A 13037-nucleotide genomic window follows, 5' to 3' on the forward strand; every position below is an offset into this window, starting at 1 on the left:
AAAAACACTTGGCAATTGGCACCAAAAAGCACTCTGATCACTCTGGACCAGTATAACACCCCACCAGCACACCAGGCAATTTAGAATCAAGTCCTATTCATGCAGGGTCCAGTGTCGAGCGGCAATATTACAGGTCATTCCTACGCTTTCATAGTGGGGTTCAGGTACCATTTCTCTTGATGGCAGGCAGTAGGAATTGAACTAGATATAGCTTGTAAGCCGGTTAAATGCCTCTCCTGGTTCTTTTAGGCGGGTTCTTCTCTGGGTCTAGGCCTCTGATCCTGTGATATAAATTGGGAAAATGGTTCAGGACAGAGAGCTCCCTGAGACAGCTGTGTAGGGTTGGGTTGGTTCAGGTTCAAGTTATCTCCAACAGCATGCTTCCGAAAAAGGCCTAGCGAGGAACTAAGACCGATGCCCGTAAGGGAGAAAGACGGAGAATGATACCCATGAGGATGTTGCTTATCACCATCAGGATGTAAAGTCATCAGATACTGGGGTGCACCCGGAAGATACGGCCATGGAGGAATGCCTTTGATGGACTTTGTATTGTACAAATGTTAGCTTTGCAGGTATGCCGGGGCAACACACAGCCTGTAGTTAGAGTAGGGAATTGGGGAAGAATTATGTCTGTGTGTGTTGGACTCTGTAATTACCTTTTGTACTTTTATAAGTAAAGCGTTTGAAACGTTGCCCTTGCCTTGTCTGAAGTTACTAAAACAGCCGCAATGTAAGAAAACGGAACACATAGTCTATCAAGTGGGTCTAACACATTGGCGTATGAAGACATCAGTGTGGAGTGGAGCAGTGTAAAGTGCATAGAGGAAAATAGCACAAAGTAAAGGTACCCCATGTGTAGTAAGAGTGACCCTGTACAAGGTGCCTAGCGTAGCCAGAAGAACCCCACCCCAGGGTAGGCCTCTTATGTCACCATTATTTGGTGTCCACCGAGGATAGAAACATGAAGGATGTGATGACCACCATGTCACCCTAACCTTCCCACATAATTTGGCACCCGAAAAGGGGCTACTTCTACTGCATACACCTGAAGACCACCCCAAAGAGACTATGGCATTAGCTAGTTAATTAGAACTTGTTTAAACTTGCCTAGCAAACATGACTGTTTTCTGAATGGCTTCTGTAGAAGGTTCCGTATCCTGGAGGATCTCCTGATAAGGAGCATATATAGCAACTGCACCTGGAATGATTTGCATATGCTCCACCTGCGTTGCTGTCAGCCACCATGGCCAGTCACCAACTCCCATGGAAGCGATTGCCAACCCTATTTGACAAAGGGAAGCGGTATCAGCTTGTCTACAGATTCACCTTCTGTCAGTCGGGTGCCCGAGAAGAGCTGTAAGTCTTATGCCACAGCTGCAAGAGACGCCTCGCCATCATGTCTCCATCAGCTCACTGCAGCATGTGAAAAGTTCTGCTATTCCACCGAATGCTGGAGGAAGAGCCCCACTGTCAAATTTGGCAAGACTTCTTGCCCTGGAGTGATTCCTCTGCCGGAAAGGCATCTACCTCTGAGCCTACGATGAAGATCCTACAGTACAGCCACTAACAGCCTGCAGGGAAGGCTTCCCCAAGGGTTGTAGAACTGAGCTATCATCGGTCTTTGATTGCTAAGTTTTCAGTGCAGAATAGAACAGAATAGAACCCGGGCAGACCAAAACAGAAGACAAATCATTCTGGAAAAACCCTATCTATGTGATCAGCAGGAGTCGACAAAGACTTGAAAGCTTTTAAAGTGGTTGTACAGGCTCAAGTTTTTTTGCCTTTATGCATTCTATGCATGAAGGTATAAAACCTTCTGTGTGCTGCTCCCCCCTACAGCCCTGTCTAATACTCACATGAGCCCCCTCTAGATCCAGCGATGTACACAAGAGTCTTGGCTGTCCTGGGACTCCCTATTCCTCGCCACTGGCTCCCACTGCTGTCAATCACAGCCAGTGAGCCACTAAGGAGAGAGCGGGGGGGGGTGGGGCCGAACCTCAGCTCTATGGGGTTGATTTACTAAAGGCAAATAGACTGTGCTCTTTGCAAAGTGCAATTGCTCTCTGAGAGTGCAGTTTCTCCAAAGCTTAGTAAATGAGGTAAAGCTTCACTTTACAAAGAATACCCAATCGCATGCAAGGTAAATTAAAAAAAACTGTATTTTTTCTTGCACATGATTGGATGATGGAAGGCAGCTCATTTACTAAGCTCTGGAGCAACTGCACCTTGCAAAGTGCACAGTCTATTTTGCTTTTAGTAAATCAACCCCTATGTGTCTTATGGACCCATGGAGCAGGGCTCGGGAGGAAGCACGCGCCAGTGGCCCCATAGCATGCGGCTTGCTAGTAGGGTCACTGGTGATGGGGGAGGAGCCAGGAGCGCTGGCAGGGAACCTGAGAATAAGAGAATTGGAGCTGCTCTATGCAAAACACTACACAGAGCAGGTAAGTATAACATGTTTGCTTATGTTTTTTTTTTTTAACTGGTTCCCGACCAGCTCACGTAGATATACTGCTGCAGAATGCCTCTCCAGGGCAAAACCCTGTATGGGAACGGCTTTTCCTTTAAGAGCCGCCAAAAGGTGGGGGACCCAATACGTGCGGCCGGCCACATTCGATCGCGTGCACGAGAGCCAGCACGGGAATTTGTTTATGTAAACACACAAATCCCTGTTCTGTCAGGGGAGAGGAGACATATCTAAGGAGGAACACCGATATTTCTCCTCCCCCAGTTAGTCATATCCCCATACAGTTAGAACACATCTAGGGAACACACATTTAACCCCTTGATCGCCCCCTAGTGTTAACCCATTCCCTACCAGTGACTTTTACACAGTAATCAGTGCATGTCTATAGCTCTGATTGCTGTATAGATGTCAATGGTCCCAAAAATGTGTCAAAAGTGTCCGTCGCAATGTCGCAGTACCGCTAAAAATCTGAGATCATGGCCAATACTAGTAAAAAACGAAATTCCATAAATCTTTCCCATAGTTTGTAGATGCTATGGGGGAGATTCACAGAGAGCGGGCGCACATTACGGCGCCGTAGCGCAAACAATGTACGTTACGTCAACACAGCGCAGAGAGGCAAGCATGGAATTCACCAAGCCAGTGCTCCCAACGCTGCGCTGGGTTTCGAAGGCGTACGCCGGCGTAGGTGGAAGTGGGCGTGAGCCATGCAAATGAGGCGTGACCCAATGCAAATGATGGGCCGAGCGCCAGACAGATACGTATCACGAACTGCGCATGCGCCGAGACGTGGACGCATCACCCTGCGCATGCTCACAACCACGTCGGAACAACTGCCTAAACTACGCCGGATCACTGCGTACAGCGTGAAAGTAATCTACGCCCAGCCAGACACGTCCAACGTAAAATACGCCGGCTTGTGTTCCCTGGTGCAGACCTTTGCATGTCTGCTGCTGGGTTGCACCTCCTTTATGGGGCATAACTTTACGCCGGACGTACAACTTACGCGCACCTCGCGTAGCCTGCGCCGGGCGCACGTACGTTCGTGAATCGCCGTTTTTCCCTCATTTGCATATTTGAATAGCTAATCAATGGGAGCGCCACCATGTGTCCAGCCTAAATGTGCCTAAATGTGCGCCCATCCTGAACTGGCGTAGGCAAGTAACGTCGGCGGGGTGAAGCCTATTTTTAGGCGTATCTTAGTTTGTGGGTCTGGCGCACAGATACGACGGCGCACATTTGCACTTACGTCGGGGTAACTTGTTATACGTTGGCGTAAGTGCTTTGTGAATCTGGGCCTATATCTTTTGCACAAACAAATCAATATACGCTTATTGCAATTTTTTACCAAAAATGTGTAGAAGAATATATCTTGGCCTAAACTGATGAAGACATTTTTTTTTTGTTTTTTGTTTTTGGGGATATTTATTATAGCAAAAAGTTAAAAATATTGTTGTTTTTTTTCTTGAAAATTGTTTGCTCTTTTTTGTTTATAGGACAAAAAATAAAAAACACATAGGTGATCAAATACCACCAAAAGAAAGCTTTATTTGTGGGGGGAACAATTATGCAAATTTTGTTTGGGTACAGCATTGCAGGACCGCGCAATTGTCAGTTAAAGGGACGCAGTGCCAAATTGTAAAAAGTGCTCTGGTCAGGAAGGGGGTAAAATCTTCCGGGGCTGAAGTGGTTAAAGCTGAACCTTTAAAGCGGAGCTCCACCCTAAAGTGGAACTTCCGCTGATCGGAACCCTCCCCCCTCCGGTGTCACATTTGACACCTTTTTCAGGGGGGAGGGGGGTGCAGATACCTGTCTAAAGACAGGTATTTGCACCCACTTCCGGCCACAGTCTGCGGGCAGACTGCGGGCAGGACATCACCTCCCGTCCCCCGTCCCCGTTGTGTTCTAGGGACACTCGGCTCCCAGAGCACAGCGGGAGCCAGTAAGCAGGCGCAGCGAGACTCGCGAATGCGACGTAGGGAACCGGTCAGTGAAGCCGGAGCGCTTCACTTCCTGGTTCCCTCACTGAGGATGGGGGGGGGGCAGCAGAGTGACGAGCGATCGCTCATCCTCTGCTGCGGACGGCGCTGGACTCCAGGACAGGTAAGTGTCCTAATATTAAAAGTCAGCAGCTGCAGTATTTGTAGCTGCTGGCTTTTAATATTTTTCTTTCAGCGGAGCTCCGCTTTAATATTATTGTAATAATATGAATGTATTATAATAATGATAATAATCACAAATAACATTCTGCCTGTCCTAGTGGAAATCATTGGAGGAACAGAACAGTCCAGCTTTTCATTTTGCCCAGCAAGGTCTCACATTTTGAAGAATCTAGTGGGCTCTAGAGTTAAGTGGTGGATGTAAACTGTCAACCTTGTTCTGGGTTCTCTACATGATTGTGCATGATTGGGTCATCAATGACATTAAACCAACAAAACAGTAAAGATGTGTTTTACACCATTACTATGCAAAACTAAGATCAATTCCATTTTTAATCCAAATTTTCTCAACCGTACTTTCAGTAATATTTCCATACTTGTTTTCTTTTCTCATTGGGAAAGCTTGTTAAATTAATCCACACCACTTCATTCGATTTCTGACACTAATTAGTCCATCAGCGGCAACTGTAACAGCTGTGGTCTACTGGGAAGACTTGGATGCAGTGACTGCAATAGTTTCTAAATCTAGATTGTGAGTCAGGGCTTTATAAAACCTATAAAAGCCCAACTGAATTCAAAGGATAATCAATGCGACAAGAGTCACACTAATATCCACAGGGCCTCTATGAATTACATTTTTCAATCTACAGTGTTCAGTTTGAATGAAACAATTTCGAAGTTGTTGATTTTTGCAAGACATAAATCCAAGTCATGAGTTTGTTTGCCAAGAATGTCTCGGCAACTATTACCAACTTTGTTCTGGTGGGGATTATTGAGATTGAATCATTTCGATATGTATGTGCTGTTTTGGCTCTTGCATTATTTTCAGTCGCATTGTTTATGACTTCTATGATTGTCTATATAATATGGACAGAAAAAAGCTTGCAAGAACCTATGTACATCTTAATATGTATGTTGGTTATCAATGGGATGTTGGGGAACTCATCATATTTTCCGAAGCTGGCCATTGACTTGTTGTCTGGATGCTCCACCATCTCCCTCGCAGAATGTCTCTGCCAATCTTTCTGTCTCCAGCTTTATGCATGGGTTGAAATGTATACTTTTACGGTAATGGCATATGACCGATATCTGGCTGTAGGCCACCCTCTGAGATACCACACTCTGATGACCAACATTACAACTCAAAAAATATCACTTGCCATATATGTTTTGAATGTGGTGAAGGTAGCTGTGAGTGTGTTGTTGACATCAAAGCTAACATTTTGTGGGGTAAATATCAACAATGTCTTTTGTGAGATTGTGTCTCTACAACCGCTTGCTTGTAGTGATATAACAATTAACACCATCTATGGAAATACTTGGACCTTGCTTGATTCAATTAGCTGCTTGCTTGTAATAGTGTATAGTTACATAAGAACGGTCATCATCTGTCTGAAACTTTCTGCAGAATCCTCTCTGAAAGCTCTGCATACATTGATGACTCACATATTGGCCTTCTCCATTTATGGGGTCACCCTCTTGTTCGTTAACTTCAGGAACAGGCTAAACAGGGGATCTGCATCAACTAAACTTGATGTTATAATACCTTTGATTGGTCTCGGCATAGCTACTTCTGTAAACCCTCTGATCTACGGGATAAGGACCAAAGCTCTCAGAGAAAAAATTGTATGTAACCTGTATAAAATGGCTGGCAAAACAAAATTTAAAAAAAGGTTAAATTGGTAAGGAGTCTTACCATTGTAGAGATATTACATTTTTCTAAATACCTTTTTGCAGTGGCGGCTGGTGCTCAAAATTTTTTGGGGGAGCAAACAAACTGAAAAAAAAAATCAATTGCAGAAACTGTGCCCATCAAACGCAGCTACTGTGCCCATCAATTGCCGCCACTGTGCCATTAAACTCAGCTACTGTGCCCATCAAATGCAGCCACTGTGCCATCAAATGCAGCCACTGTGCCATCAAACTCAGCTACTGTGCCCATCAAATGCAGCCACTGTGCCATCAAATGCAGCCACTGTGCCGTCAATGGCCACCACTCTGACATCAAATGCAGCCATTGTGCCCATCAAACGCAGCCACTGTGCCCATCAAACTCAGCCACTGTTCCCATAAATTTCCGCCACTGTGCCCATCAATTGCTGACACTGTGCCCATTAATTGCTGCTACTGTTCCCATCAATTGCTGCCAGTGTGCTCATAAATTGCTGTTACTGTGCCCCATCAATTGCTGCCAGTGTGCCCATCAACTGCCGCTACTGTGCTCATCCACTGCCGCTACTATGCCCATCAATTGCTGCCAGTGTGCCCATCAACTGCCGCTACTGTGCCCATCCACTGCCGCTACTGTGCCCATCCACTGCCGCTACTGTGCCCATCAACAGTTGCCAGTGTGCCTATCAACTGCCGCTAGTGTGCCCATCAACTGCCGCTACTGTGCCCATCCAAACCCTATTTTTCCATTCGTCTGCGGATCGGATCGGACGAACACGGACAGACGGTCCATGTTCATCCGATCCTCCCATAGGGGAGAGCGGAGAAAAGACGGGGACCGCCCTGGCATCCGACGACTCAGCGGCGATCCCCGCTGAGCAAGCGGAGGTTCACGGGGCGGATCATCACTGATCCGCCCCGTGTGAAAGAGCCCTAAATAGGTCTGTGAGACCTCAATAAGATAACAGGAAGGGGTTAATGCCTAAATTAGGTAGAAACCTGAAAATTATCAAGTGAATGAATACCAGTCCGTGTGAACAAACCCCAAAAAATCCTTAGGTATACCATTAACAAAGCGTCAGAGGTAAAAAATTAGAAAAATTATTAATGCAGAGTGTCCATATAAACTTAAATATCCCCAGTGTTCAACGAATACAATAGTCCAGGAAAAAGTGCTGACAGGATAGTGCCTCCACCAAACAATAACACTGCCGCTTACCAGATGGATGTGATCTCTAATTATAGGAGATCAATGTGCGCATATGGTTGATATCCTATTCAGTGTGGTTCAATATTGCATAGAAGATTTACATAGTAGTTTACATAGTTATTCAGGTTGAAAAAAGAAAAAAGTCCATCAAGTTCAACCACAAGAAATAAAACAATAATAATATCGTACAATCACATATACCCAATTCTATACCCACAGTTGATACAGAGGAAGGCAAAAAACCCCAGCAGAGCATGATCCAATTTGCTACAGCAGGGGAAAAAATTCCTTCCTGATCTCCCATGAGGCAATCGGATATTCCCTGGATCAACTTTACCTATAAATGTTAGTACCCAGTTATATTCTGTACATTTAGGAAAGAATCCAGGCCTTTCTTAAAGCACTTTACTGAGCTGGCCAGAACCACCTCTGGAGGGAGTCTATTCCACATTTTCACAGCTCTTACTGTGAAGAAACCTTTCCGTATTTGGAGGGTGAAATCTCTTTTCCTCTAGACCATGGGTCTTCAAACTACGGCCCTCCAGTTGTTCAGGAACTACAATTCCCATCATGCCTAGTCATGTCTGTGAATGTCAGTGTGTTACAATGCCTCATGGGATGTGTAGTTCTACAACAGCTGGAGGGCCGTAGTTTGAGGATCCCTGCTCTAGACGTAAAGAGTGCCCCCTTGTCCTCAGTGTTGACCGTAAAGTGAATAACTCAACAAGTTCACTGTATGGACCTCTTATATATTTGTACATGTTGATTATATCCCCCCCTTAATCTCCTCTTCTCAGGAGTGAATAAATTCAGTTCCTCTAATCTTTCCTCATAGCTGAGCTCCTCCATGCCTCTTATCTGTTTGGTTGCCCTTCTCTGCACTTTCTCCAGTTCCCCGACATCCTTCTTGAGAACTGGAGCCCAAAACTGAACTGCATATTCCAGATGAGGTCTTACTAATGATTTGTACAGGGGGGGGGGGGGGGCAAAATTATATCTCTGTCTCTGGAGTCCATACCTCTCTTATACAAGAAAGGACTTTGCTCGCTTTGGAAACCGCAGCTTGGCATTGCATGTCATTATTGAGCTTATGATCAACTAAAACCCCCAGATCCTTCTCCACTACGGATCCCCCCAGTTGTACTCCCCCTAGTATGTATGATGCATATTTTTAGCCCCCAAGTGCAGAACTTTACATTTATCAACATTAAACCTCATCTGCCACTTAGTCGCCCAATTAGACAGAGCATTGAGGTCGGCTTGTAAATTGGAGACATCCTGTAAGGACGTTATTCCACTGCATAGCTTGGTGTCATCTGCAAAGACAGAAATGTTACTTTTGGGGTACACCACTGATAACCTTCGACCATTCAGGGTAAGAATCATTAACCACGACTCTCTGAATTCCGTCTTTCAGCCAGTTTTCTATCCATTTACAAACTGCTATATCCAATCCTGTAGACCTTACCTTACACATGAGCCGTGTGTGCGGAACTGTATCCAACGCTTTTGCAAAATCCAAGTATATCACGTCCACAGCCACCCCTCTGTCCAGGGTTTTACTTACCTCTTCATAAAAATAAATCAAGTTTGTCTGACAACTTCTGTCTTTCATGAATCCATGCTGTCTGTTGCTTAAATAGTTATTATATTAATCTCTCCAGTAACTTCCCAGCTATAGAAGTTAAACTAACAGGTCTATAGTTACTTGGTAAAGACTTTGTTCCCTTTTTAAATATGGGCACTACATTGGCCCTGCGCCAATCCAGTGGTACTATTCCTGTCATTAATGAGTCCCGAAATATTAGATACAGTGGCTTTGAAATGACAGAGCTCAATTCTTTTACGATCCGTGGGTGAATGCCATCTGGTCCAGGTGCTTTATCCACCTTTATTCTGTCTAAATATTTCTGGACCATATCACTTTTGAGCCATTGTGGATCATTTGGGGCTTTGTCACTACCACCAGGGATGGACTGGCCATTGGGACTACAGGGAGTTTCCCGGTGGGCCGATGGCTCAGTGGGCCGGCTTCAGTGACAGCGGCCTGGGAGTTTCTCACTTCTGCCTAATCTTGTCCCATGAGGGGGGGGGGCACCAAACTGATTCTTTGCCCCGGGAGAAATGTCTAGCTTCCCCACTGGTACTGCCTATAAGAGTACCAGTACCAGCCGTTCTACTCTAATAAAGTAAAACTGCTAGTTGCTAGTGAAGGGGGAGAGGTGGCTTGGGTGGCGGGTGCTTGAGTTGTCCGGCCGCTGTGGGAGAGACCTGTCAAAGTGGGCCAGTCTGGATGAAGTCCAGGGCCAAATTTTTGTCCCAGTCCAGCCCTGACTACCACCCCCATTATGGACATGAGCTCCCCAATGCTCTTTTGTATACACAGAGCTGAAGAAAGTATTTAATAAATTAGCCTTCTCTTTGTCCCCAGTCACCCACTCTAGGGGCCAGATCCACAGACAGTAATTTCAAATTACCCGCGTCGTATCTTTAGTTTGAATCCTCAAACCAAGATACGACGGCATCTGGGTTAGATCCGACAGGTGTACGTCCTTGTACGCCTTCGGATCTAAGATGCAATACTTCGGCGTCCGCTGGGTGGCGTCGGGTATGCAAATTAGCTATTTCCGACGATCCACGAACATACGCGCGGCCGTCGCATTCTCTTACGTCGTCTCTAGTTGGCTTTTTCCGGCGTATAGTTAAAGCTGCTATTTGCGGCGTATAGTTAGACTTGCCATGTTAAGTATGGCCGTCGTTCCTGCGTCGAAATTTAAATTTTTTTTTTGCGTAAGTTGTCCGTGAATCGGGATGGACGTAATTCACGTCTAAGTTAAAAAAAATGAAGTTGTTGCGACGTCATTTAGCGCAATGCACGGCGGGAAATTTAGAAACGGAGCATGCGCAGTTCATTCGGTGCGGGGACGCGCTTTATTTAAATGAAACACACCCCCTAATCGCGATTTGAATTCCGCCGCCAGAAATACACTACGCCGCCGTAACTTACGGCGCAAAATCTTTGAGGATTCGAAAGAACGCCAGGTAAGGTACGGCGGCGTAGCGTATCTCTGATACGCTGCGCCGATCTATTTCTATGTGGATCTGGCCCTAGATTATTTTGTAAGGGGCCTTCATGCTCAGACTTCACCTTTTTACTATTAATATATTTGAAGAATTTCTTGGGGTTTGTCCTACTATCTTTTGCAATCTGTCGTTCATTTTGAATTTTTGCATTCTTGATTTCCTTTTCACATATCCTGTTATATTCTTTGTGTAACATTTAAACGACACTAGTGTTCCTTCATTTTTATATTTCTTAAAGGCTCTTTTTTTTATAGTTTATAGCTTTTTTAACTTTGGCCGTGAGCCATAAAGGTTTTATTTTTAGCCTTTTAAACGTATTGCCCAAAGGAATATACTTTACAGTGAGTTCACAAACAGTCTTTTTGAGGAATTCCCATTTATGTTCTGTGCCCATTGATGCCAATATTCTCTCCTAGTCTAAGTCCTGGCGAGCAGCCCTCATCCTTGGAAAATTTGCTATCTTGAAATTAAGTGTTTTTATCTTTCCTGTATGTATTTCTTGCTTACAGCTAACATCAAATGAAATCATGTTATGGTCACTGCTATCCAAGTGTTCCTTTATCTGAACATTAGTAATACGCTCTGCATTGTTTGAGATTACCAGGTCCAACAGAGCATCATTCCTAGTTGGGGCCTCAATAAGCTGGACCATAAAATTGTCCTGCAATAGGTTTATAAATTTGTGTCCTTTAACTGTCCTAGCAGTGCCATTACTCCAGTTAATTTCTGGTTAGTTGAAATCCCCCATTATTATCACCGTCCCAGCCCTTGCAGCCCTTTCCATCTGTGCAAGGAGCTGAGTCTCCACCTCCTCATTAACATTGGGTGGTCTATAACAAACTCCAATGATTAACTTTGAACTACGCACATCTGTATGCAGTTCCACCCATAATGCTTCAGACTCATCACACTCTCCATCAACCAGGTCCTCTTTCACGCTTGCTTTGAGGTCACTTCTCACATAGAGACAGACCCCGCCACCAAGATGTCTCAAACAATGTAGCAATTCAGGATGCGCCACATAAAAAAAAGGAAGGGACTGGCATAGCATAAAACCCTTAAAAATGTAATATGTAACATAAAAATGCACACTTACATCAAAGAAGTGAGATAAGGCATATAAAATACAATCGAGCCGGCCGGCTGTTGGATTCCGCAGGCCGGCTCGATTGTATTTTATATGCCTTATAATTTTCAGGTTTCTACCTAATTTAGGCATTAACCCCTTCCTGTTATCTTATTGAGGTCTCACAGAACTATTTACAGATAAAATTTGTTTAACCCAGTCGGTTTTTCATAATTTTAATTGATATTTATCTAGCACTTTATTGTCACTAGTGTCACATTTTAGCCTGCTTCCAAAAAATACCCCGCCGCTGTAATTCAGGTGCCTGGCGCCTGACAAGAGGCCGGGCACCTGAATAGGGGGTGACAGCAGCGACCATAGATAGATTAATGCAATGCATGAATCTATCTATGGTGATAGAGGGATGGCAGGAGAGAGGGGCCAGCGCCCGTGCGCCCTTTATGGACGCACCGCCACTGCCTTTTTGGCTTTTTGTGATTCTGTAGGTAACAGAGAGCTGTAGTCCAGCCTGTTGGAGTGTGCCTGTTATTGTTCTTTTTGCATGGACTGTACTGTCCCAGTCAGAGTGTGCTAGAGAAGTGCCATTCTGTGTTATGAGTGTTTAGTGTCCCCGATTTTCTCTATGATGAATGAACCCGGTGCGACAATGATTTTTTCACTTCGAGTTTCAGAGTTGTCATTCCCTGGCTGTTACAATTAGGGAAGTATCTAACAAAGCCTGTTCTTGGTTAGTTGCTTTGGAAGGCAGGGGAGACATTGGGGGTTTAATTGACATCTGATGTCTCATAAAAAGTACCTGTCACCTGCCCAAAGGTATCACAAGGGGTCTTGTTAGCAGTAAAGTTAAGTGAAAAAACAAAACAAAAATAAATGTAACTAATTCAAGCCGATAGAACGTCATATGACATCCTTGGATTGAAGTGGTGATATCTGGATGATGTCTGCAGCTACAGGCATCATCCAGATATCAGCCGGCGATTCCCTCTAATGTAAAAGTCATCCTAGTGGCTGTTTAGCTGCTGGATTGCCTTTACAGGATGCCCGCATGTGTCTCTCTGGCTCTCCTGTGCGATTAGGAAGCTGGGGATCCGATCTGACATCGGTGGTGGATTATCACAGAGCTGGCCGGGGATCTATGACCATATGAGGCTGGAAGTGACGAACGTCACTTCCCGCTCTGGCAGAAGTAAACCCTGCCAGTTTTTTCCATGGAAAGCAGAGATCAATGTATTTTTTTTTTAATCTCATGCTTTTCAGAGTAGAGGAGATATCTGGGGTCTTATTGACCCCATATGTCTCCATAAAGACAAGGGCCCAGATTCTCAAAAGAGATACGACGGCGTATCTCCAGATACGCCG

At 44.9% G+C, this 13037-nt stretch overlaps 1 protein-coding gene across 1 annotated transcript; it reads left to right on the plus strand.

Moving 5' to 3' along the window:
* Positions 1-5337: 5337 nt before the first annotated feature.
* On the plus strand, positions 5338-6312 carry LOC120928150 (olfactory receptor 51E1-like). Its single transcript, XM_040339263.1, has one exon. The coding sequence runs from the start codon at positions 5338-5340 to the stop codon at positions 6310-6312; it is 975 nt and encodes a 324-aa protein (XP_040195197.1).
* Positions 6313-13037: the final 6725 nt, after the last annotated feature.

The sequence above is a fragment of the Rana temporaria genome, chromosome 2 (assembly GCF_905171775.1).
Source record: "Rana temporaria chromosome 2, aRanTem1.1, whole genome shotgun sequence".
Lineage (NCBI taxonomy): Eukaryota > Metazoa > Chordata > Amphibia > Anura > Ranidae > Rana > Rana temporaria.

Bases quoted from the DNA above. Each gene is read 5' to 3' on its own strand.
- LOC120928150 (XM_040339263.1), top strand. From the start codon at position 5,338: ATGAGTTTGTTTGCCAAGAATGTCTCGGCAACTATTACCAACTTTGTT.